This window comes from Chiloscyllium plagiosum, unplaced genomic scaffold, assembly GCF_037043375.1.
Source record: "Chiloscyllium plagiosum isolate Xiang-an unplaced genomic scaffold, Cpla_swu_hap1 HiC_scaffold_18, whole genome shotgun sequence".
In the NCBI taxonomy this organism is placed as follows: Eukaryota; Metazoa; Chordata; class Chondrichthyes; order Orectolobiformes; family Hemiscylliidae; genus Chiloscyllium; species Chiloscyllium plagiosum.
The window spans coordinates 56116070-56143928 of record NW_028270156.1 but is presented as its reverse complement, the minus strand read 5'-3'; the positions used below and the strand labels follow the sequence as shown (position 1 = coordinate 56143928).

Here is a 27859-nt window from a genome sequence, read left to right as displayed (position 1 = left end):
TTTTAGAGAGAGGGTCTGTAGGTAGCCCATCGATGGCAGTACATGCTTTTTATCACCGGCTAACCGTTCAAAATGCCTGCTTTTTATACCCCAAAACATCAGATCATCTCATTGGTTTGATGTTGTCAAAACTGTAAAATTCAAGTTCGATTAGGTTTTAGTATCTTGGGGCATAATTTAAACTGATTGGTTGAACTTGAATGGTTCTGAAAGCAATTCATTATCTGAGTTACAGCTCAAATGTTACACCTTCAAGTCAGTCACATGACAAGTTCTTGCCAGCTTTTCAAAATTCACTCTTTCTTAAAGGTACAGTACATGCCTTCAACTCCACAACACCTCCCCACTTCAGAAAAAAATGAACCAATAATGAAAATATGACTTCATGTTTTTTTTATTTCTTAATCACATTACCATGACATACTTAGGACATTAATCTAAGTTCATATTAACTTCTGCACACACACATATATAATATTGGTATTTATTCAATCTCATCTATACTTTATCCGTTAAATCTGCATCTGTTATTACATTCTTACGACCCGCAATGTGTATGATTTTAAATTAGAGGTCTGTAACATAAGACTCCAATAAGATAGTCTCATATTTTTGTCTTCAAAGTGTTCCAAGAATGTAAGAGCATTGTGATCTGTGTACACAACCATCTCCGACACATTGTTTGTGACATAAACATTAAAATGTTGTAAGGCCAGTACCAAACTCAGTAATTCTTTTTTGTTCGTAGAGTATTTTCTCTGGTGATTGTGAAGTTTCTTTGAAAAGTAACCAACTGGCAGTTCAATTCCATCATCATCTTCCTGTAGCAGTACAGCTCCAATTCCCATGTCACTAGCATTGATTACAACTTTGAAGGGTTTCAAAAAGTTCAGTGTAGTTAAAACTGGTGTGGTGGTTAATACTGCTTTTAAATTGTAAAATGCCTCCTGGCATTGTTCTGTCCACCAAACGTTTGTGTTCTTCTTCAGCAAATCTGTTAATGGTGCCACTACACTGCTAAAGTTTGGAACAAACTTCCTGTAGAATCTGCTCAGTGCCTAAAATCAAAGCACTTCTTTCTTCGAGGTCGGTCATGGAAGTTCCTTGATGGCCTTCATCTTTGCGCTCCTTGGGAGTGCTCTCCATTTTTGTCCTAGGCTTCTATCTTTCGGATAATAATCCTCAGGAATATTCTATGCTTCCTTTTCTGAGTACGCATCAACATATTCAGTGCAGGAGAGAGAGAGAGAGAGAGAGAGAGAGAGAGAAAGAAACTGAACAATTGCAACATTTAAAAGGCATTTGGATGGGTATATGAATAGGAAGGGTTTGGAGGGATATGGGCCGAGTGCTGGCAGGTGGGACTAGATTGGCTTGGGATATCTGGTCGGCATGGATGAATTGGACCGAAAGGTCTGTTTCCATACTGTACATCTTTATGACTCTATATACATCTTTTATTGTCTCTTCTTTCTGTTGCAAGTCCATTAGCCTTTCAGGAATAAACACTTCTGTCTGGCCCTCTGCCTGTTCAGGTTTTTTTCTGCACCATTACATCAAACAGGGTGTCTGTTAAATGAACCTCAACTCCTTCATCCTTCTCTTTAGTTTTTGTTTTGTGCTGTGACTTATAATAATGGGATCTTGTTGCTACAATCTGTGAAAATATCAGGGTATTTTTCTTTTAACTCCTCAGTTCCCTGGTCTTCCTTGGGCTTCTCCGCAACAAGGGGTGTCACTCCCACCTTGGACCCTGCTAAATCATTCCCAAGAGCAAACTGGATTCCTGGAACTGACACTCTGTCAATCACTCCCACTGTTACTTCCCCAGTCCTAAGTTGGCACTCCAACCTGATCTTACATAGGGGAATGCTAAATTTCTGTCCACCTATCCCACAAATTACCACTCTCTCAGGTAACAGGTCAGAAAGAGTGTTCATCTCTTACAATTAGAGACTGGTTAGATTCTTGTACCTCTCAAAATTATAACTTCTTGCCCTTTTCCCCCCTGTTCTTTCTGAGTAAACTTTATCCACAGAGGTGAAGTCTTTATAGAGATCAGGCACTAACTCCATACCCAGCTCCTGCCTAGGCTGTGCAATCCCCTACAGCTCCTCGACCTTTCTTGGGGTTTCCTTAACCACTTTCAGTAATGCCACTGGCTTAGCTTCTTTTACCACATCTTTTCCCACAGTGCTTTTCTTTAATGACCAGCACTATGACTTTACATGTCCCACTTTACCACAGTGGAAACACCTGAGGCCTTTCACCTCTGTTCCACCCACGTGGGTTTCTTTTTTAACTTGTGGTAAACAATTACCAGTGTTCTCTACTCTTTGATTCGTAGTGTAGGATCTCCCCTTCTCCCAAGTTCTATCCCTCACAAGATGAAATTCTTGCCAGAAGCTAAACCTTGTCTTATGCAGTAATGTGAATTCGGCTGCTTTTCTCACTTGCTGAACTTTCTGTTCATCCATGTGATTTCTTACCATCTCTGGAAGTGAGTTTTTTTTTAACTCTTCCAGCAGAATGATCTCTCTTAGAGCCTCAGAGGTCTTATCTGTTTTTAAGGCCAGCACCCATCTATCAAAATGACTATGTTTAATTCTTTCGAACTTAGCATCAGTTTGACCTGGTTTCTTCTTTATGTTTCTGAATCGCTGGCTATACGCTTCTGGTACCAATTCATAAGCACTTAAAATAACCTGTTCGACCTCTTCATAATCTCTTGATCCCTTAGCTGACTGTGTTGCAAACACCTCACTAGTTCTGCCTACCAGTTTAGTCTGAACTAGCATGACTCACAGTCCTCTGACCACTCCATCTGCCTAGCCAATCTTTTCAAATGAAATAAAGAAGACTTTGACATCTTTTTAATCAAAATGTGGCAATGTTTTAACATATTTGTATGTATCACTTCTTTCTCTTTTAATCTGCATCCTGTTAACTTGACTTTACTGACTAAGTCACAACTTCCGAAGATCAAATTCTCTCTGTTTTCTCTCTCCCTTCTCTCTCTCTTTCTCCAACTTCCCTCTCTCTCTTTCTCTCTCCCTTTCTTTATCTTCTAACTCCATTTTCCTCAATGAGGAGATTGAACAGTTCACCAACTTCACGAACACCTTTCACCCCGACCTCAAATTCACCTGGATCATCTCGGACACCTCCCTCCCCTTCCTGGACCTCTCTATCTCCATCTCATGTAACCAATTAACTATGGACATCTACTACAAACACACCGACTCCCACAGCTACCTGGACTGTACGTCCTCCCACCCTGCTCCTGTAAAAATGCCATCCCTTATTCCCAATTCCTCTGCCTCCGCCTAATCTGTTCCCACCATAAAACATCCCAGATGGCCTCCTTCTTCAAAGATGCAATTTCCCCTCCCATATGGTCAATGATGCCCTCCAGCACATCTCTTCCACTTCCCACACCTCCGCCCTGAACTCCACCCCTCTCAATGTAACAAGGACAAACCCCCCCTGGTCCTCACCTTTCACCCCACCAACTCTGTATACATTTCATCAACCTCCACCACTTCAGCCACCTACAAACGGACCCACCACTCGGGATATATTTCCCTCCCAACCCTGATCAACATTTCGGAGAGACCATTCCCTCCGCGACTCTCTTCAGATCCACACCCACCACCAGCCCACACCACACTCCCAGCACCTTCCCCTGCCACCACAAGGGCAAATTCTGCACCCACACCTCCTCCTTCACCTCCGTCCAATATCCCAAAGGATCATTCCACATCTGACAGGCACTTCCACAAATGTCTTCTACTGTATCCATTGCAGCCAGTGTGGTCTCCTCTACAGAGGGGAGACAGAACGCCAACTTGCAGATCGTTTCAGAGAAAATCTCTGGGACACCCACACCAACCAACCTCACCGCCCATTGCTGAACACTTTAACTCCCCCTCCCACTCCACCAAGGATATGCAGGTCCTGGGCCTCCTCCATCACCAAACCCTAACCACCTGATGCCTGGAGGAAGAACGCTTCATCTTCTGTCTTGGGACCCTGCAACCATACAGGATTAATGTGGATTTCATCAGTTTCCTCATTTCCCCTCATTGTACCTTACGCCAGTCCCAAGTCTCCAACTCGGCAGCGCCTTTGACCTGTCCATTGTCCTTCCCATCGATCCGCTCCACCCTCCTCACCGACCTATCACTTTCTTGCCCACCTTCATCTACCTATTGCATTCTTAGCTACCCAACCTCTCCCCCTCCCCTCCCCACCACCACCCCATGCCCATTTATCCCTCACCCCCCCCGCCGCCCGCAAGCCTTTTTCCTAATGAAGGGCTTATGCTCGAAATGTTGATTCTCCTGCTCCTCAGATGCTACCTGATCTGCTGTGCTTTTCCAACACCACACTCTTGGTTCTGCTAATGTGATAGGACATATCAATGGATGCTGATGTGTGAAATGTTGTGAGTAAAGTATGATTCTCTATGATTGTCAGGCTATTACTTTACTAGTCTATGGGACACCTTCAATTTTTCACAAGTCTGTTTGTGTTAGTAAAGACAACTTTGCAGGATTGATGGGGCTAGTTTAATAATTTCTGGTGCCTAGGTTCTGGTGCCATTTTAGCCAACCTGGGTTTTTACAATAATGGCCACTTTTAATTCCAGAATTTCTACTGAATTCAAATTTCACCATCTTCTATGGTGAATATTGAATCTATGTTCCCAGATCATTAGCCAGTATTTCTGGTTTACTCATCAAATGACATTACCACTATGCCATGTGAGTTAACCCATTTCATTTGTTGCATCCCCAGGTATCGTGACTACAGAAATGAATACAACTATGAGCATACTGTCCAATTCTGGCACATTTTTGCTGCTCGTTTAGCCTTCCTCCTCTTATTTGAGGTAAATTCTAGCTCTCTTTTGTACCAGGCCCTAGGATTCCTTGTCACATTTAGCATTTCTGAAACCTAAAGAGAAAGTAATCCTAGTAACTGATCTGTAGTTTAGGGGCAAAAGCAATTTCTTCCATGTCCACATAACAGAATTTCTGACCTTCCCAGCAGTGTTAAAGTCATTAGGAGATGTATTACTCCTTCAAACTAGCCTTTCATGGCAAATAGGAACTCTGTGAACAAAATGCAGAAAATGTGGGTAGGTCCCCTACTGCTAACCAACCTGAGACGAACAATTAGTTCTTTATGCTTGTCTGTGTGGTTCTTTATATGGTTCAGAGCATCTTCTGTGTAGTATAACTTTTATTAAACAGTAACAAATATCTCTATTCATCCCAATCATGGGTTTGTATTTTATCAGAATTACCTATGTAATCTTTAATATGGTAGGGTACTTAGTGGTTCACACATAATAAGAGTATTTTATCAAACAATTGTCTCCATTTCTGCTTTAGAATATTGCTATTTGCATCAAGTTCCTTGCAGCTTGGTTTATCCCTGATGTGCCAGTATCAGTCCGAAATCAAAATCTGACAGACACATATGACCGATTAAAGGAGGAGCTCAGGTAAATTTTGTTGGGCTGACACTAAGATGCTATAAAATCAGGGCTCTAAAACTCTGAATGCTTCCCAATTAATAAAGCAAGGTGAAAAAATGAAGTGATCACAGCAGTAATATTGTGGTGTATGATGCCTGTGTGTTGTAAACACAACTCTGTACAACACCGCCATGAATGCAATGCAATCACAGCATGGTAATGGGGCCTTACTGGTGCTGTATAAATGCAGTCCTGATCTCGTGCCCTTGTAAGCCAGTATGAACACAGCCTTGGTGTGGTGTTGGCAATATAAACTTACACAGGTTGATGTCTGAATCCTGACAGTGTAAAAATAAATTGCTATGCTACATTGAATTTCTTAAAATTCTGAAGTACGTCACAATCAGAATCCTTTTGAAGTGCACTGATGTTATGTACACAAATAAAACAGCCATTTTTGCATGTATCAAAATAATAATGAGATGAATGTTTACAAAAGTAAAACATTGCAGATGCTGGACATTTGAAATAAAATCAGTAAACACTAACAATACTCTCTATATAAACAGAAACATGGTTAATTTAGATTGTTCAAATCACTGAACAAAGAAATACAAGCAAGTGTAGGCCTTTCAGCCCCAAGCCTGCTTTAGAGCATGGCTGATCTGATCTTCCATCTTGTCATTTTCCTGCATTATCCCCATGTCCCTTTACATGTTTAATATCTAGAAATCCATTGATCTCTGCTTATGAGAAGGGCACAACAGTAATTTGGGGTGATTTGACATACATATCGACTGGATTAATCAACTTCACAAGGGTAGCCTCAAAGAAAGGTTCATAGAGGGCATGAGGGATTTTTTTTAGAGCAACACGTCATGGAGTCAACTAGCAGATTACCTACTGTAGATTTGGTATGATGTAACAAGGAAGAATTGATAAATGGTTTTGTAGTTAAGGATCCTCAGGGAAGGAGGGATCACCACATGCCAGAGTTTCAAATTCAGATTGTAAAATTGAAGCCTGAGTTGCATATGAGAGTTATAGCGTTGGGCAAAGGTAATTATATAGGCCTGAGGAAGGAGTTGGTCCAAATGGACTAGACAAAAATATTAAAGGGCAGGATTGTTGAAGAACAATGGCAAATGCTTAGGAAGATACTAAACTAAAGTATATTTCTGAGAGGAAAAGGAATCATAAGAAGGTGAAAAATCATCCATGGCTTTATGTCAAGGATAACATAAAGGCAAAAACTAGGCCAAAGGTTAGTCACACTTTGGAGGATTGTGAGAATTTTAAACACTAGCAAGATGAAAATAGTGAGGTAATAATAAGAAACTCAGAAATGGCAGAGGCACTAAAACCAATATTTTGTCACTGTTTTTACAGTGGAAGATCATTTCTTCCATAAAATGGTAGTTACTACAGAAGAACTTGGTAAAATTACAATAACTAGGGAGAAGGTATAAAGTAAACTGATGGGCTTAAAGGCACCTAAGTCCCCGGGGCTGAGAACCTGCACTCAAGGAAGGTTAAAGAGAGTGGCAGCAGAAATAATGGATGCATTACCGTATATACTCGAGTAATAGTTACTCTCATGTAAAAGTTCACATCATATTTTTGACCAAAATATCTGGAATTTTCCATTTATCTTATGTGAAAGTCGACCCTAATTCTTCAGAGATAACAGATCAACATTTATGAGTCAGTTTGCCAGTCATCCCATGCCTCCCTGGGTATTCCAGTCCGCCGGCCATCTACTCCGTTCCGCGTTTTCAGAATTACCATAATTTGTTTTCTTTGTTCAGAGATCATTTGGGCTTCTGCTAATGATACGTTTAAATTTTGCCAGGCACAAATTTCAGCCACCCAAAAGTAGCAGCCACATAATAGTCAACCCCATAAATTTAACCTTAAAAGTAATCAAAAAATTCCTCTATTACTTGAGTATATACAGTAATTATGATTTACCAAAATTCTCTGGATTGTGGAAAGATACCAGTGGATTGGAAACATGCTAATGTTACACCCTTGTTCAAAAAAGGAGATAGGCAAAAGATGGGAAACTGTGGGCCAGTTAGTGTGACCTCTGCAGTCGGGAAGTTGCTGGAGTCAATCATAAAGGAGGAGATAACTGAACACATAGAGTCACAGAATCATAGAGACGTACATGCCAACCAGGCATCCCAACCCAATCTATCCCACCTGCCAGCACCTGGCCCATATCCCTTCAAACCCCTCCTATTCATATGCCCATCCAGGTGCCTTTTAAATGTTGGAATTGTACCAGCCTCCACCACTTCCTCTGACAGCTCATTCCATACCCATACCACGTTCTGCATGACAACGTTGCCCCTTAGGTCTCTTTTATATCTTTCTCCTCTCACCCTAAATCTACGCCCTCTAGTTCTGGACTACCCTACCCCAGGGAAAAGGCTTTGTCTATTTATCCTATCCATGCCCCTCATGATTTTATAAACCTCTATATGGTTACCCCTCAGCCTTCAACGCTCCAGGGAAAACAGCCCTAGCCTATTCAACCTCTCCCTATAGCTCAAATCCTCCAATCCCAGCAATAACCTTCTAAATCTTTTCTGAACCCTTTCACAACATTCTTCTGATAGGAAGGAGACCAGAATTGCACACAATATTCCAACAGTGCCCTAACCAATATCCTGTACAGTCATAACATGCCCCCCAATTCCTGTATTCAATACTCTGATCAATAAAGGAAAGCATCTTCACTATTCTATCTACCTGCAACTCCACTTTCAAGGAGCTTTGAACCTGCACTCCGAGGTCTCTTTGCTCAGCAACACACCCAAGGACCATACCATTAAGTGTATAAGTCTTGCTAAGATTTGCTTTCCCAAAATACAGCACCTCACATTTATCTAAATTAAACTCCATCTGCCACTTCTCAGCCCATTGGCCCATCTGATCAAAATCCCGCTGTAATCTGAGATAACTCTCTTCGCTGTCCACTACACCTCCAATTTTGGTGTCATCTGCAAACTTACTAACTATACCTCTTATGCTCACATCCAAATCATTTATATAAGTGATGAAAAGTAGTGGACCCAGCACCGATCCTTGTGGCACTCTACTGGCCACAGGCCTCCAGTCTCAAAAACCCTCCACCACCACCCTCTGTCTTCTACCATTGAGCCAGTTGTATCCAAATGACTAGTTCTCCCTGTATTCTATGAGAGCTAACCTTGCTAACCTGTCTCCCATGGGGAACCTTGTCAAATGCCTTACTGAAGTCCATATAGATCACATCTGCCCTCATCAATCCTCTTTGTTACTTCTTCAAAAAACTCAATCAAGTTTGTGAGACATGATTTCCCATGCACAAGCCATGTTGACTATCTCTAATCAGTCCTTGCCTTTCCAAATACATGTACATCATGTCCCTCAGGATTCCCTCCAACAACTTGTCCACCACCGACATCAGTCTCACTGGTCTATAGTTCCCTGGCTTGTCTTACCACCTTTCTTAAAGAATGGCACACCATTAGCCAATCTCAAGTCTACTGGCACCTCACCTGTGACTATCAATGGTACAAATTACTCAGTAAGAGGCCCAGCAGTCACTTCCCTAGCTTCCCACAGAGTTCTAGGGCACCCCTGATCAGGTCCTAGGGATTTATCCACTTTTATATGTTTCAACATATCCAGCACTTCCTCCTCCGTAATATAGACATTTTTCAAGATGTCACCATCGATTTCCCTACATTCTATATCTTCCATGTCCTTTTCATCAGTAAATACTGATGCAACATACTTGTTTAGTATCTTCCCCATCTCCTGCAGCTCCACATGAAGGCCACCTTGCTGATCTTTAAGAGGTCCTATTCTCTCCCTCGTTACCCTTTTGTCCTTAATGTATTTGTAAACACCCTTTGGATCCCCAATTTTATCAGGATTTGAATGGAGCCCATGCATGGAGTAAATGGACCCAAAGAAGTTTATCTGGCCGCTCTTGACTTGGTGGTACTTGGTGCTTTTAAGTACTAATCCTTCTTGGACTGCTCTCATTAGTAGACTACGTTTGTAGTCATGCACTGCCTTTGTTTTATCTATGACCACAATACTGTAAACTATGTAAAGGTGGTCAGGTACAGTCTCAATAAACAAATCTGTGCTATTGGAATATATCCTGGCTAACTGAGAGCATCAAAGGTAACCATCAGAAAAGTACTATTCAAATGTCATGAGCTTTTGTGGTTTTTCTGCTTAATGGACAGACTAGCATTCACGCTTCACATTTAGCTTCGAAAAGAATCTTCTTCTGGAAAATATAGGTTTTTTTCCAGCATCAGTTATTTTGTGTAGAGACCTTTTATGTGAAAGATTGAGATGCTTTGGGCCTAGACATACTTTTATGGTGACTTCTCTTTTTAAATCACGCATTGTGGAGCTACATCAATCTATACGGTGGGTGAACTTCAATCTCAGTCCATCTTGTTTAATTGTGCTCCAAGCTTACCCTGAATATACACACTACACGTTCTTGAAGGATCAATGATTTAGGTTGCATCATGCTGAAATTGGTAATTGTGTTAAATTCATCTGGGTTTTTTTGAGACTATCGACTGGTTCAGATATAATACATGTCTGTTTTACCTTAATAGGCATGGTTTGAATTGTGGCCATACTGTGATCTGTGCAAACCAGCAGGCTTGGCACTGCTGGACCACTAGTATCTACTAAATAGAAAATTTTGAAATATCAGGTTGAGCTCGTACATTCACACTGCAGTATGATTCTGCCAATGCAAGGAATTGGAGATTTGTTATAAGTTGTGAGACAATCTCTCATAGACTGTACCATAGCAGGCCACTTCCTAAGGTTCATGTCTTTCAGGACACACAGTGATAATATATTGGCACTAGCTCCAATATCAAGTTTTAGTTTTTGGTGTGTGTTGTCCTGCCTTTTTAAGATATATGACATCAATTGTTGTAAAAGTTTTTGACCACTTTATTCCATAGGCACAGAATGTGAGATTAACAGTATGGAAAGCCTAGTAATCTTCTGAAATTTGCCTTTTGTGTAGTTGACTCTGAACCTCACTGCATTTGCATTTATGCATCTTTTTTAAGACTTTCCTTGCTGTCACTATTGTGTTATACTGTCTAGTCGGTCACCATGTTTTGTTTTAAGATCTGGCTTAGCCTTTGGAATGAGATCTCCTACACATGTATGCCCAATGCTCATTGGTACCACATGCTTTATAGATACCAATTAAAAACTGAACAACTTTTGGAAGGTGCAACAAACTATATCTGTTTCAGATTTTGGTGCAATTTGCTGACTGTAGCAAAAATGTTTGCAGCTATTACAGCATATAATTATGGCTGGCCTCCCACTATACTTGCATCCATCTACAAGTAATGTGTCAATGCTATAGTATTTTTTCTTTATGTCCAAAGATTCTTCCTAAAATCTTTAATTGACATGGTGGCAATTACAAATTTAATGAACCTATCTGACTGTTCACTTCTGACCCCATTTGTGCCCATTGTTGTGACATCTTCTGAAAAACTATTCAGAAGGTGGATAAATCACCTGGACAAAATGGACTACACCCCAGAGTTCTAAGGGAGATAGCTGAAGAGATAATGGAGGTGTTAGTGATGATCTTTCAGGAATCGGTCCCAGAGAACTGGAAAATCGCTAACATGACACTCCTGTTTAAAAAATGAAGTAAGGCAAAAGACAGGAAATTACAGACCAATTAGCCTAACCTCGGTCATGGGCAAGATCCTGGAATCCATTGTGAAGAATGAGATTTCTGAATTCTTAGAAGTGTATGGTGAAATAGGGCAAAGTCAGCATGGTTTTATAAAGGGGAGGTCATGCCTGACAAATCTGCCAGAATTCTTTGAGGAAGTAATGAGCAGGTTAGACCAATGAGAGTCAATGGATGTTATCTATCTGGATTTCAAGAAGGCCTTTAACAAGGTGCCACACAAGAGGCTACTGAGTAAGATAAGGATCTATGGTGTCAGAGGCAAGGTGTGAGCATGGACAGAAGCTTGGCTGTCTGGCAGAAAGCAGAAAGTAAGGATAAAAGGGAACTTCTCAAGGCAGCCAGTGACAAGTGGTGTTTTGCAAGGCTCAGAATTGAGACCACAACTTTTCACTTTATATGCTAACATTCGAGATAAAGGAACTGAGGGCATTCTGGGGAAGTTCGCAGATGATACAAAGATAGGTAGAGGGACAAGTAATATTGAGAAGGCAGGGAGGCTGCAGAAGGATTTGTATAGGCTGGGAGAGTGGGCAAAGAAATGGCAGATAGAGTACAATGTGGGAAGGTGTGGGTCATGCACTGTGGTAGGAAGAATAGAGACATAGACTATATTCTAAATGGGGAGAAAATTCAGAAGTCTGAAGAGCACAGACTTGGGAATTCTATTCCAGGATTCTCTCAAGGTAAACTTGCAGTTTAAGTCAGTAGTTAGGAAGACAAATGCAATTATGGCATTTATTTTGACAAGATTTGAATATAAAAGCAGAGATGCACTTCAGACCACATTTGGAGTATTGTATGCAGTTTTGGGCCCCATATTGCAGGAAGGATGTACTGGCTCTGGAGCGTATTCAGAGGAGGTTCATGAAAATGGTCTCAGGAATGAAAAGCTTAACATATGAGGAACATTTGAGGACTCTGGGTTTATACTCAATCGAGTTTAGAAGGATGAGAGTGGATTTAATTGAAACATACAGAATATTGAATGGCCTGGACAGAGTAGCTGTTGTGAAGATGTTTCCTTGGTAGTAGAGATTAGGACCTGAGAGTAAAGGGAATATTTTTTAGAATGAAGATAAGGAGAAACATCTTCAGCCAGAGAGTTGTGAATCTATGGAATTTGTTGCCACAGAAGGCTGTGGAGGCCAGGTCATTGAGTGTATTTAAACCTGAGGTAGATAGGTTCTTGACTGTCAAAGGGATCAAAGCGGGAGAATGGGGTTGAGAACCTTTTAGCCATGATTGAATGGCAGAGCAGACTTGATGAGCTAAGTGGCCTAATTTCTGCTCCTATGTTTTATGGTCTTATCTTATGGTCTTAAAACTCTTGCGGTTGCTATCTGTTTAACAAGTTAGAGCATTTTTACCATTAATTCTTACCCTGAGTTCATCGTCACAAACTTTCAACATTTGTTCTAAATCTTCAGTTTATCCATGAAAAGATGGGATTTGATAATGCAAACCCTGTCCTTACTAATAACGAGCAGAGTCTTCAGAGCTCTTCTTTCAGCATCATCTATCATTCCATCTGTAAAATAGAATTGTATACATTATTTGAACGATTGAAATCTGTAAAGGTGTCATTGTGCCCCAATCCTTACAAGATTTCTGTTATCCACGATTTCATCTTAAAAATATTAGATTGTTCATCCTAATCAGTGTCTCCCTGACTGTTTCAGCTTGGATGAAAAACTGATTATTTTCTTAAGAGCACAGACTTTGCAGATGCTGTTCTGCTAAACTGTTTATTGTGTAACAACTGCCAGGAGCAAAGCATTCCAGTCTTCAACTTCTTCTCTACTGGGCTTGGTGTTATAGTCTTTTTGTTTTCTTTAAGTCCTTTTCTCTTGACATAACTTACATTCCACTCAAAATTTGTTGCTTTCTTGGTGTTAATGTAGCTTTCATTGGGAAGAAAATAAAAGCAAGCAAGGAAGGATTGAATGAATATCTGAAGAAGTGGGGGAAGAAAATTGGTTATGAAAATTCGAAGACATTTCTTCTCCTAGAGGTAGTGAATGTCTGCAATTTCCTACTCAGAGAATTGCAAAGGGCAGATTACTAGAAATAATTAAAGAGAAGGTAAATATATTTTTGAATTATCAAGGAGTTGAAGGCTAACAGCTAGCAGAAGAGGCCTGGTGCAGATCAGCCATGATCTTATTGACTAGCAGGGCAGTCTTGAGGGGCTGAATAGTCTATTTCTGCTCATATTTCTTATATCTCCCCCATTTTAGACAATCACCCAATCTCAAAAACTAACCTCAAAATCTATAGAGGTAATATTATTACATTGTGAAAGGAAAGTGTGGGAAAATCAAGAATTATAAAAAAAAGTATTGCTTTAACCTTGTGAAGTTATTCTAATTTTCTTTCCCCTTTAGGATATTAGCATCAAGAAGTACAGCGGCTTCACACAATACCATGTGGCATCAACAGTTAACTTCATGAAAAATATGAATATAAGAAAACATGTTACTGGAAAAGGATGACTAACAACTTAGCTGATAACGTAGTGCCTTTTGTATTACTATACAATTCAACAAAAATATGTGAAGCAAGCCACGTTTGAAAAATATATTGCTGAATCCTGTCAGTAAAGCATGTACTACTCAGTCATTGAACCAGACTGCAGCCAAGCAAAGCAAGGTGGCTTTATTCAGTTTGGTGCCAATCAAGCTGATCATTGTCGATGTTTCTTCATGGCCATGGTTAAACGTTTTCCTAAGTTCTAATATTGATACACATTAGACTTATAATAGGAAACTTTTACTGAACCTTAATTTTTAACTTGATTTGAATTCACTGTGCATTTTATCCATGGATCTGTCAGACTCTGGCCTGGGTAAAAATGTCTGATACATCACGGTTCAGAGCACACCTGCTTCAATATCCTACAATCAGCTAGAAAATCTGGAAAGGTTGTAGCTCCCAATCTGGAAAACCCCAGAGCCTGTTTGCACCAACCAAAAAACGATCCTGGTAAATTCAGGAGATCACAATTTGACGAATCCTATAGAGCTCCCAATCCCTGAAATTATTTGGACTTGTGATAAGCCAAAGTGCTAAATAGTTCTAAAACTAAAGTGTTTGTAGCACAATCAGCGGTTAAGTGCAAGCTTTCACCTCTGATTACAATGAGAAATCAAAACAGGGACTCAACTTATGGACAACAAATGCTGTTATCTCAATTCAGGAAGCTTTTTTTTGTCACTTTATTGATATACAGGCTGTATATATGGTGTGCAGTATTATTGCACCCAAAACGAGATACTATCCTTTCTTCTGCATACCTGCTTCGTACAAGCCATGTTGTTTCAACAGAACAATGAGAATATTGTATAACTGATTAAATATTAAATCTAACTATTTATTCTTGGAATGTGGACAGCACTGACAAGGCAGAATTTATTGTCGACCAAAGTTGTCCCCAAAGCCATTACAGGTCAACTACATTACGTCAAACTGTGGTTAACTGTAAACCAGCCTGGATAGGTAGTGTAAGCTAACTCCACTAAAGTTTATTAATGACCCTGATAAATATTTATGAAAATATAGCAAATTTCCTGTGACATTTTCATCATTGAAATAGAAAATAATTTTGAGATAGTCATCAAACTCATCCAAACAAATGCAGACCAATCGCATACAGGTAGAATCAAGATTATTGTTAGCCTAGGACAGTACCTAGGCAGAAGTAGGTATTTCAGATGCTGGAGTGGTGCTGGAAAAGCACAGCAGGTCAGTCAGCCTCCGAGGAGCAGGAAAATCGATGGACGTTTTGGGCAAAAGCCCTTCATCAGGGCTTCCTGATGAAGGGCTTTTGCTCCAAACGTCCATTGATTTTCCTGCTCCTCGAATGCTGCCTGACCTGCTGTGCTTTTCCAGTACCACTCTAAACTATGACAGTACCTAGGCTCCTGAGGCAGACTGTTTCCATTACAGTGTGTGCAGATCAGTATTTTGGGTGTAATTTTAACTTTGTTTTGCCCTCCATTGAAAGCACTGTCTTGATGGTGAATTGTTTCATACATAGAAACAGAATCTTTGCCAAATCAATTGAGCTTCTTATTATAACATAGAAACAGGAATGCCTGCAGAGAATTCAATCATGGGATTTGTTACATCCAAGCCCAATTCTGCCTTCACACAGAGATCATAAATCCAACCTCTGACCTGCCCTTATGGTTACAATATTTAAGTGGCCAGTTAAGTTTCTGATTAATGGTGACTGCAATTAATACACAGTGAATTCTGCAATGGTAACATTGTTGAATATCAAAGTGAAATGGACATTGACTGATACCTGTGTCAATGTTATTAGACATTTATCAGTCCAAATTTTCACTTTCCAGTCATATTCACAAGGTTGCAGTCAATATCAAAAACCTTGGGCACAAATACCATTTATGCTGTCAATTTATAATCTGGTTGAGATCAGCTAACGTGGGACAACCTGGATATTATACTCTGGACATCCTAGTTTGTATGACTTAGTGCTGTAATGAAGTTTTCCTTACTCTTTGAACATGGGAGCCAAAAGGTTGGGGGGGGGTGGGGGGGTGGTCAAAAGTTTGAAATTTTACCATTTAAGTGCATGACAATGCAGTGGCATTGTGCATATTGTTAATTAATTTGGGTTCAGGAGGCAGATCATATGCTGGATTTCTAATGTTTCACCATAAATCTTGACTAAAAACATCAGAATTAGGATTTATCGTGTTGATGTCATCCCTAAGAGCTAGGTCTTTCTTTTCAAAACTGCATTTTTGTGCAATGCTTAAAATTAAATGCTGAGTTACCTGAGGTAGAACAATAAAGGCTCCAACAGGCTAGTCCAGGTAGGGAACAACTGTAATAGACATGGTTCCTAGTCCTGATTGCTATGTAGTGGTCCTTTACTGGGAAATGAAAATGATGGGGTAGATAAAGTGGGCTTATTTGGGAATCCTTTCACAGTTAAGTAAACTATCAGCACTGAATTTTCAAGGAAGTCATGTGGGCAGGCCTAGATCTGATCTCCTGCAGCAAAGGAAGCTACACTTCTCAATGAAAACAGACTGCACTGTTTTATATTCTAGTGCAGCTACTAAGATCACCAAGATAGCAGTGGAGTTAGATCAGTGGTGTAAGGCTGATACTAAAAATCATTCACTTCACAAAGGACTCCAGCAACTCAAATCTTGAAGGCATTAGCCAAGTTCTGGGCTTACATTGAAAAAAATGTCTCCAGTCTTTCGAAAAGATGCATCTGCTCCCTTTAAATGACCTCCCTCTCTCTCAGTTTGTGCTGCAGTAAGACCCCACATATTAGTCCCTAAAGGCTATGTAATAAGTTTCCCACTAGGGATTTGTGTCACATTATTAACTTGTAGCTGATGAAAATGATACCCATCAAGTTGGTGGACAGAATCTCCTTTACCTTTATTTGGCAGGAGGAAGAAAATCCAAACGTTATTCTCTGCTATAAGATAGATGGATCATACTAGTTGTGAAGAAAATTGTGAAATAAAATATACTTTATTGTAGATAACCATCCTTGGACCAAACATGACTCTTTAAATTGACAATCATACTTGATTGGACATGTTGATTTAGCTTTTAAATATTGCTGCAGTTAGGATGTTAATATCCTGTGCATTTCTGCTGTTGAGTAGGACAGCTGATTGTTGTGATTTCTACCATGTCAATTTTCTTGGCTTATGATTTGTAACTGCAGTCTCATATCTCAGTCTTTTTCTCATTTACTTATTTATTGCTATAATTGTTATTATAGAAAATACAAATATGATGTAAAGTAGCAAGTACAACTAATGTTAAAATAATATAAATACATGCCTGTTATATTTTTGGATCTCCTATTATTTTGATTCTTGTACATTAAATTACTGTCATGTATTAAATTGAAATTATCCATCCACACCATCAAATATATATTTCCTTGCCCTAAAGTTTACATAACTTTTGGATGTAGGTTTGCTTGCTGAACCTGAAGTTTCATTTACGGATGTTTCGCCACCATATTAGGTAACATCATCAGTGAGCTTCTGGATGAAGCACTGGTGGCATGGCTCGCTTTCTATTTATTTGTTTAGGTTTCCTTGGGGTGGTGATGTCATTTTGTGTGGTGATGTCATTTCCTGTGTGATATCATTTCATGTCCTTTTTCTCAGGGGGTGGTAAATGGGGTCCAAGTCAATCTGTTTGTTGATAGAGTTCTGGTTGGAATGCCATGCTTCTAGGAATTCTCGTGCGTGTCTCTGTTTGGCTTGTCTTAGGATAGATGTGTTGTCCCAGTTGAAGTGGTGTCCTTCCTTATCTGTATGTAAGGATATAGTGAGAGAGGGTCATGTCATTTTGTGGCTAGTTGATGTTCATGTATCCTGGTGGCTAGTTTTCTGCCTGTTTGTCCAATGTAGTGTTTGTTACAGTTCTTGTATGGTATTTTGTAAATGACATTAGTTTTGCTTGTTGTCTGTAAAGGGTCTTTCAAGTTCATTAGCTGATGTTTTGTTGGTGGGTTTGTGGGTTACCATGATGCCAAGGGGTCTGAGTAGTCTGGCATTTCAGAAACCCTAGCACTCTCCCCTACATCAAAGACAACTCGGAAATGACTGCCAGACTACTCAGCCCACAAGCCCACCAACACACTAAAACATCAGCTCATGAATTTGAAAGACCCTATACAGAGAACAAGCAAAACAAACATCATTTACAAAATACGATGGCATTCCAACCCGAACTCTATCAACAAACACATTGACTTGGACCCCATTTACCACCCCCTGAGAAAAAGAACAGGAAATGACATAACCATAAGAAATGACATCACCACAGGAAATGACATCACCAACCCAAGGAAACCCAAACTTATAAATAGAAAGCAGGAAACACCAGCAGTGCTTCATCCGGAGGCTCACTGAAGATGTTACCTAAATGACTAAATGACTGAAAATGAACCTTGCAGCTCAACGAGTAAACCTACATCCAGAACCTCAATCTGAGCTACAAATCTTCTCAAAACTTGCTTTACATAACTTTCAATACTATGCCCAGCAAAATAGCAACAAACTATGTAGCTACTCAACTAAGCTTTCAAAATGCAAATGATAGAGGACCATGTAAAACCGCACTTCATGTTTAAAATCTGAGCAATTTTATTTTAGAAAATAATCATCTTAAAATTGATGTTCTTCTATAGCATTGCATGAGGATTCAAGAGTGCAATTTTTAATCTTCCCATTAGAAGGCTCAAAATAATTGGAACGTGGCTGAGCTAAGATTTATATGGTAGAATGGTTGGAGGGGAAAAGTATGGTAAGTTGGGACAATCTAGAGATTGACAGGATGTGCAGGTAGGGAAGGACAAAAATATTAATGGTAGAGTATAGAGATACGCGAAGGAAGAATTGGTGAGACGAAAGGAAGAAAGAATTCAAGATTGCTAGAGGGCGTCACAGGAGTTCTGTTGAAGCCAAATGCATGAATGTGCAAATAAAAGGCAAATAGAAAGATGAGGAGAGAGACCGAGAGGGAATATAGGTGTATGATATGGGTAAAGGGAAAGGGGAGTCCTTGAGGGAGGGGTCACAACTGGAAAATGTAATACAAAGGATGGGTAGATAGAGAAATTGGAATGAAGTTAGTGACAGAACAGAAAAGTTTGGAGATACGGTAAAAACGTTAAACCTTAAATAGGAGTAGGCCAGTCAGCATCCCAAGTCTGCCCTGCCATTCTATGAGATCATGTCTCAGGCTTCAATCCTACTTAACACCAACCCCTCAAAGATTTTTGAATATCCGGGAATATGATTAAATACTTTTAGTGATCTAGCCTTCACAACTCTTTGGGGAAGAGAATTCCAGACGTTCACTACCCTCTGAGAGATGAAATTCATTCTCATCTCAGATTCAAGTGAATGTCCCCTTATTTTATAACTATATGCCCCAGGTTTTGATTTTCCACCATTGGAAACATCAGCTTGTCAAGTTTCCTCAGAATCTTGTATATTTCAACGAGATCATCTCTTCATTCTGCTAACCTCGAATGAATAAACAGTTCTTGATAAGTCAGCCTCTTCATCCCAAAAATCAACCTGGTGAATTTGTTTTGAACTGACTCCAATGCCAGTAGTATGTTCTTTCTTAAATACAGGGACTGAAACACTACACAGTACTCCAGGTGCAACCTCACAAACATTCTGTACAGTTAAAATAAGACTTCCTTGTTTTTAAACTCTAAACTGTGAGTAATAAGGGCATGATTTAATTTAATTACTTGCTGCACCTGCATCCTATTTTTGGTGTTTCATACATCTGTGTTATATTTCTCTCTATTTCAATTGTAATCTGCCTTTTAATTCTTCTTACCAATTCTTCCTACCTCTCACTCAACTACATTAAATCAATCTGTGAAGGTTTCTCCACTCAATCTATCTACATTCCCTTGTAGATTCCCTGTGTCTTCATCACAAGATGTCCTCCCATCTATTTTTGTATTAACAACAAAATTTGGATAAATTGCACTCTGCCCACTCCCCAAGTCACTAACATAAATTGTAAATAATTGAGGCACTAGGATTAAGCCTTATGGCACCCCGCTTGTTATGTCTTTGCAACCTTAAAAAGACACTTTAACCCAGACTCGCTGTCTTTTGTGTATTAACAAATCCTCAATCTGTTCTGGTATATGATACACAATACCATGAGTGCTTATCATGTGCAATAAGCTTTTATGTGGCACTTTATCAACTGCCTTATGGAAACCCAAATATATTATATCTTCCAGATCCCCTTTATCAACTTTGCTTGTTACATCCTCAAAGAACTGTTAAGAAATTTGTCACAAAGTTTCCCTTTCACAAAATCATGTTGACTCTGTTTAGTTATGTTTAGGTTTTCCTAAATTATCTTGTTATTTCTTCCTTAATAATGGGCTCTAGCATTTTTATAATAACAAGTATTAGGCTAATTGATGTGTAGTTTCCTGCTTTCTGTCTCCCCCCCCTCCATAAACAGGGGCGTCATGTTGGCAGTTTTTCAATTGGCTGGAGCCCTGTAGAAATCTGGTGTGTTCTGGAATATTTGGACTAATGCCTTCACTGTCTCCACAGCAAAAGCTCTTGGATACAGGCCATCAGTGCTGGCGATTTGCTTGCTTTCCATCTCATTAATCTGTCAAATACTTTATCCCCATGATAAAGAAAGTGTAAGATCTTTATTCCCATTTGCACCTTGCTTATTCAATGTACTTGGGATATTTAGAGGGTTCTCCAAGATGAAGGCGGATGCAAAATAGTCGTTAAATTATCTGCCATTTCTAAGTACTCTGTTATCAATTCTCCTGCCACATCAGATTAAATTATCTGCCATTTCCAAGTAGTCCGTTATCAATTCTCCTGTCACATCCTCCAAGGGTCCCATGCACACTTTAGCTAATCGCTTATATATATCCATAGACACGCTTACTGCTTGCTTTTCTTTCTCGCCAATTTATTTCAATTATCAATTTCTTTTCCATTTAGTCCTCAACTACGTTTTCTAAATAAATTCCCGATCAGCTAGCCTACCATGTGTTGCCATTTTGTACACTTTTTTTTTTAACTGGGATACTCTCCTATTTTGTTAACCATGGGTTGTTCATCCTTCTCATCAAGTCCTTCTTTTTGACTGGATGCATTTTTGCTGAGCATTATATCTGCTTAAACATCTGCCAATGGTTATCTATTGACCTTCCCTTAGCTTATATACCTAGCCTGCTTTAAATAACTCTTTCTTTATACCACTGTAATTGCCCTTATTTAGTTTGAGGGCACTAGTTTAAGACCTGGGTTGTTCTCCCTCAAACTGACTTTGAAATTCTCTCATGTTGTGATTGCTACCCTTAGAGGATCCTTAACTATCAGATTTCTTATTAATCCTACTTCATTCCATATTACTGGATCTAACATAACCTATTCATAAGGTGGAGCTGCAAAAAACTTGTGAGGCCTTGCAAAGTGAAACATTCCGTGAAATGGAATGAAACTGACACTTAGCTAAAAAAAGTAAGATTCAACCTATGTGTCTGAATGCTTACAGTTTTTATAATAAAATGGCTGAATTGATAGCACAAAGAAATAAATATGTATAGCCATTTCAGAGATGTGGTTACAAGGTGAAGAATGGTGAGACCTAAATATTCAAGAATACTAGAACAGTTCAGGAGGACAGGAAGCTATGAAATGGCGTTGAGGTGTCTGCTAATAAAGAATAACATTAATATAGAGGCCATGATGTGGAGATGCCGGTGTTGAACTGGGGTGGACAAAGTTAAAAATCACACAACACCAGGTCATGGTCCGACAGGTTTATTTGAAAGTACTAGCATTCGGAGCACTGATCCTTCATCAAGAAGCTGTGGAGCAGGATTGTAAGACATTATAACAAAATTTATAGCAGAATTTATAGCAAAAGATTACAGTATTATGCAACTGAAATTATATTTTGAACAAACCTAGATTGGTGTTAAGTCTTTCATCTTTTAGAATAGGTTGCAAGTTTTGGTTCATTAATATGTAAATCTTACAACTTCTTTTAAATCATATTCTCGAGATAATTTAAGGTTTTATTTAAAAAAGATGACATCTCAACTCAGACAACGCATTAAAGATGAGGTTAGGGTCCATATGCATCCCATTCTTGAGTCAGACTGGTTCTATTTTCAAAGTAGGAATTTATAAAATGTTACATGGATTGACTGCTTGCATTGACTACTTGCAGATTGTTTGCTTTTTGAGCAAAATAGAATGTGTCGGCAAATACAATTCTGCAAATGCACTGATATGTGTATGTGCGTGCACGAGAGAGAGTGCATGTGAGTGTGTGCATGTGAGAGAGTGTGTGTTTATGTGTGTGCATGCTTGGTAGAGTGTGGACGTGAGTGTGATGGAGTATAAGTCTCACGCTCTCACATGGGTTTTTTTTATAAAACCTTAAGCAACCTCGAGAATGTGACTTAAAAGAAGTTCTGAGATTTACATATTAATGAACCAAAACCTGCAACCCATTCTAAAAGATGAAAGACTTAACATCAATCTAGGTTTGTTCAATATTTCATTTCAGCTGAATGACACTGTAATCTTTTGCTATAAATTCTGTGTCTTATGATCCTGCTCCACAGCTACCTGATGAAGGAGCAGCATTCCAAAAGCTAGTACTTCCAAATAAACCTGTTGGACTATAACCTGGTGTTGGAAATGTGTTGCTGGAAAAGCGCAGCAGGTCAGGCAGCATCCAGGGAACAGGAGAATCGACGTTTTGGGCATAAGCCCTTCTTCAGGAATGCCCTGAAGAAGGGCTTATGCCCGAAACGTCGATTCTCCTGTTCCCTGGATGCTGCCTGACCTGCTGCGCTTTTCCAGCAACACATTTCCAGCTCTGATCTCCAGCATCTGCAGACCTCACTTTCTCCTATAACCTGGTGTTGTATGATTTCTAAATTAATACAATAGTGAGAGATGATCTTAGGTCGGAAGATCAATGTGTAGAATAAGTTTGCATAGAGTTGAGAAATAACAACAGTAAGAAGTCACTTGTGAGAGTAGTTTATAGTCCCCCTAACTGTAGCCACACTGTAGGATTAGAGTATACAGGAAGAAATAGTAGAGGTTTGTAAAAAGGATGATTTTCATGGATCATTTCATATAGATTGGACAAAATTAAATTGGTAGGCATGGAATATGAGTACAAAGAATTAATTCAAAATAATTTCATAATGCCAGGGAGTTGGTAATTGGACAAAGGATGCGTGGATTGCCTAGTCTTTCCCCAAGACAGTTCAGAGGCAGGAGGGTTGGTGACAAAACAGCCAGCTAAGTAATATTAAAGGTTTACCAGCATACAAGCCTGCCATCAGGATTCACTGAAGCCTGCCCAGTGAGCCAAATGATGTCTTTCCGTTCTGTTCTAATTCTATGATCAGAAAAGCAGAGCCTGCAAAGAAATGGCAAGGGAGGGGCTGAAGGAAAGAGGAAATAAAGGCAAAGGCAGAGAATGTGTTCCATCAGGAGAATTTGCCTAAAGTTGTGGTGAATCCTGATGGGACTTTCCTCGCCTTCAGGATTGTGGGGCAGGACGGACAACAGTGATTTTCTTCCAAAAGCAATAGGCATTCCCCTATATTAGGGATTAGAGTGGCACTGGAAAAGCACAGCAGCTCAGGTAGCATCCGAAGAGCAGGAAAATCGATGTTTCGGGCAAAATCCCTTCATCAGGAATAGAGGCAGAGTGCCTGCAGGGTGGAGAGATAAATGAGAGGAGGGTGGGGATGGGGAGAAAGTCGCATAGAATACCCGGGAGTTGCAGTGGGAGAGGGACTCCCTGAGATTCTTGTAGCGAGAGGAGGAAAACTTCTTCAAGGCAGGCATCCTTGCAAGAGAATTTGCAGTAGGGTTAAAATCAACTAGGTAAAAACAATGACTGCAGATGCTGGAAACCAGATTCTGGATTAGAGTGGTGCTGGAAAAACACAGCAGTTCAGGCAGCATCCGAGGAACAGGAAAATCAACGTTTCGGGCAAAAGCCCTTCATCAGGAATAGAGGCAGAGAGACTGAAGGGTGGAGAGATAAGTGAGAGGAAGGTGGGGGTGGGGAGAAAGTAGCATAGAGTACATGGTTGAAGAGCTTCAGGGCAGAGGAAATGACCTGGGAGTTGCAGTGGGAGAGGGACTCGCTGAGATTCTTGCAGAGAGAGGAGGAAAACTTCTTCAAGGCAGGCATCCTTGCAAGAGAATTCGCAGTAGGGTTAAAATCAACTAGGTAAAAACAATGACTGCAGATGCTGGAAACCCGATTCTGGATTAGAGTGGTGCTGGAAAAACACAGCAGTTCAGGCAGCATCCGAGGAACAGGAAAATCAACGTTTCGGGCAAAAGCCCTTCATCAGGAATAGAGGCAGAGTGCCTGCAGGGTGGAGAAATAAATGAGAGGAGGGTGGGGGTAGGGAGAAAGTAGCATAGAGTACCTGGGAGTTGCCGTGGGAGAGGGACTCCCTGAGATTCTTGCAGAGAGAGGAGAAAAACTTCTTCAAGACAGGCATCCTTGCAAGAGGATTCGCAGTAGAGTTAAAATCAACTAGGTAAAAACAATGACTGCAGATGCTGGAAACCTGATAGTTTGTTTAGTGATGTGATTAGAATTTGGAGGAAAATTATTATATTCAATAATTTCTCACCAATTTAAACCCAACCATTTTTTTTCTCTTCTTCCGACAAGTGTGAATCACATTTCACCACATTATGTTTCATCTGCCAATGTTTTAAATATAATTTGCATGATATAAGTAGCAAAGCAAAATAAGTTCATGATGGCTCCATGAATGGATAGAAACCAGTTATTGTCTATGCATATGTATATAGATATGCTGTGGATGTGCCAGTATTGGAGTTGGGTGGACAGAGTTAAAAAATCACACATGAGGTTATAGTCCAACAGGTTTATTCGTAAGTACTATTCTTTCATCAGGTAGCTAGTGGGGCAGGATCATAGGACATGGAATTTATAGTAAAGATCAAAATGTAATAAAACTGATGCAATGTATTCAACACACCTAGATTGCTGTTAAGTCTTAATCACTTAGAATGCGTTGCTGGTTTCGATTCCTTAGTGCGTAAATCCCAGAATTTCTTTCAAGTAAAGTTCTGGGATTTACATATTAATGAATCAAAGCCTGCAACTCATTCTAAGTGATTAAGATTTAACAGCAATCTAGGTTTGTTCAATATATTGCATCAGTTGTATGATACTTTGATTTTTTTACCATAAATTCTGTGTCCCATAATCCTGCCCCACTAGCTATCTGATGATGAAGCAGTGCTCCGAAAACTTGTACTTACGAATAAACTTGTTGGACTATAACCTGGTGTTGTGTGATTTTTAACATGGAAACATAGAAAATAGGAGTAGGAAGTGGTGGATGTGGGCATAATTACAACGTTTAAAAAGACATTTGAATAAGTATGTGAATTGGAAAGATTTGGAGAGATATGGACCAGGAGCAGACAGGACTAGTTTAGTTTGGGATTGTGTTCAGCATGGACTGGTTGGACTGAAGAGTCTGTTTCCATGTTATATGACTCTATGATGATGATAGAGTGACTACTGAAAACAGTAAACAGCACACACCTATGTCTGCTACAATCACACGACTGGACTCAGTAATGATCTTCCAGAGCCCTCTTTGAAGTCAATGTCAGTCAAACAATCAATGACCATTATATCTCTTGGTTGTTCTCTTCAATAGTTACTAGTTTAATGAACTTTTTATCTTTTCTAATTCTATCCCACCATGTATTTGTACTTGTGTTGTAAAGCATTCTGCTCAACGCCTACATCATTGAGTGCTTGAAATAAACCTTATTTTGTTTTTTAACTTCACAGCATTGTTGTAATCCTAAAAAAAATCAGCAAGTACAAATAGAACAATGGCGTAAATACGTAATTCCCATACTTTCCAAATAAAGGGGAGAAATTGAATCACAATCTTTTGTGTACAGGTGGTGAGAGTAGGGAGATTTGAAAAAGTTATTTCAGAACTTGCAATCTGTCTTTGAAAATTTGTTCTAATCATCCTACACTATTCCAAGGCTACCTTAATAATATATAACTAACATTTTCCCAACAACTGATGTTCAGATAATTTCATGAAAAGTATTAGCACATTTGCCAACTTGCAATCTGATGCAACCATTTCCCATCCAGTGTTTTCTCCTCCCAATTGTTTGTGATATTCCATGGCATTGACTCCCTATTTTCTTGTGATCTTCCAAGTACTCCCTCTCCAATGTTCCAGTGCTTCTCTCAAGTTCTACCCCTGCAATGTTCCAGTGGCATACCCCAGTGATTCTTCAACAATGATCCCTTCCCATTATTCTAGCAATCCTCTCCTGTCCTGTCCTTTCACATTGTTCCAGTAATGCTTTCCCCCGTCCCTTCACATTCATCCAATTACTCTCCTCCTGTCCATATTTTATTCGCTAATGAGACATGGGCATCACTGGCTAGCTAGCAGTTGAGAAGGAACAGCGAGATTGGTTCAAATCAGTAGAGTGAGTGGTTTTGAGGGGAACTGGCAGGCAGTGCTGTTCCAATGTTTCTGCTGTCCTTGGCCTTCTAGATTGAAATGGTTGTGGGTTTGGAGGGTGTTTTCTAAGGATCTTTGGTGAATTTCTGCAGTGAATCTTGTAGATAGTATACTATGCAGCTTCCGAGCATCAGTGCAGATCAGTGCTTGTGCCAATCAAATAGGCTGCTTTGGCCTGGCTGGTGTCAAACTTCTTGACAGGCAAGTGGGAAGTATTCCATCACACTCCTGATTTGTGCCTTGTCAATGGTGGACTGGTTTTGGGGAGTCAGCAGATGAGTTACACATTGCAGTATTCCTAGCCTCTAACCTACTCATGTAGCCACTTTTTATTTGGTAAGTCCAATTGCATTTCTGGTCAGTGGTAACCCTCAGGATGTTGATACTGGGAGATTCAGAGATGCTAACACCATTGAATGTCACGCAGACAGTGTTCAGGTAGTCTCTTATTGGAGACGGTCAATGCCTGGCACTTGGGTGGTGTGAATATTACTTACCATTTGTCTGCCAAGCCTGGATATTGTCCAGGTCTTGTTTCATTTGAACCAGTACCTGAGGAATCATGAATAGTGCTGAACATTGTGCAATCAGTGGCAAACATCTCCATTTCTCACCTTATTATGGAGAGAAGATAATTGATGAAGCAGCTGACGATGGTTCGGCCTAGGACACTACCCTGAGAAACACCTGGAGCTGAGATGACTGATATCCAACAATGATAATCATCTTCCTATGCGCCAGGTATAACTCCAACCAACGGACAGTTTTCCCCCCCGATACCCATTCATTCCAGTTTTGCTATGGCTCGTCGATGCTCAAACTCAGTCAAATGCAGTCTTGATGTCAAATGCTGTCACTCTGGCCTTCACCACTCCATTGTTCCAGTGACTCTCACCTCCTGTCCCTTCCCCATATTCTTCAAATCATAAATCCCTTGTGTGGAAACAGACCATTAGGTCCACACTGACCCATTCCCCTACTGCTCTACATTTAACCCTGACTAATGCTCCCACTTGATTGTGGGAAGAAATCCATGCAGACATGGGGAGAATGTGCAAACCCCAAACAGACAGATGCCAAAGGCCTGGAATCGAACCTGGGTCCCTGGCGCTGTGAAGCAGCAGTGATGACCCTCTTCTCTTGACCCTTCTCGGTGTTCCAGTGATCCACGCCTGTCTCTCGTCGCTATTGCTACAAGCAATTCTCCTGGTTCCTAATATTTCAGAGACCCAGTCGCCAGCGTACGGGTCCAATGCTACAGCCCTCCAGAATACCAACACTCCAGCATCACCACTGGATACACTACCACTCATCCCTTTTAGCCCCGCCCCCCTTACCTGGCTCTTTTGCTATCGTGTCCTGAGCCGAGACACTAGTGGCTGGTGCATGAAGGGAGTTGTAGTCCTCATTACGTCCGATCCTCGTTCATTCAAGCTTTGGGATGCATCAGCCAGGACTACAATCCCAGCGTGTGGAGCCCTGGAAGCTGGAA

The 27859-nt window shown here is 40.1% G+C and overlaps 1 protein-coding gene and 1 long non-coding RNA gene across 4 annotated transcripts in view; one reads left to right on the top strand and one right to left on the bottom strand.

The window, feature by feature from the left end:
- The window catches only part of ano9b (anoctamin 9b), a 208235-nt gene extending 193271 nt beyond the window's left edge, over positions 1 to 14964 (top strand). Inside the window, exons 22-24 of the mRNA XM_087996676.1 lie at positions 4801 to 4894; positions 5400 to 5512; positions 13631 to 14964. Of these exons, the coding sequence (XP_087852802.1) occupies positions 4801 to 4894; positions 5400 to 5512; positions 13631 to 13697 (274 nt within the window). The 3' untranslated portion in view covers positions 13698 to 14964. The remainder of the gene's footprint in view (positions 1 to 4800; positions 4895 to 5399; positions 5513 to 13630) is intronic.
- On the bottom strand, positions 379 to 27821 carry LOC148146982 (uncharacterized). Of its 3 annotated transcripts, none has more exons than XR_015760194.1 (3): positions 27705 to 27821; positions 12627 to 12774; positions 379 to 1207 (listed from the first exon to the last, which is right to left on the bottom strand). It is a non-coding gene; the product is annotated as an uncharacterized LOC148146982 (long non-coding RNA). The 3 variants fall into 3 exon arrangements; XR_015760196.1 differs by lacking the exon at positions 27705 to 27821 and adding an exon at positions 27464 to 27588; XR_015760195.1 differs by lacking the exon at positions 27705 to 27821 and adding an exon at positions 26982 to 27179.
- Between the last annotated feature and the right edge of the window lie 38 nt (positions 27822 to 27859).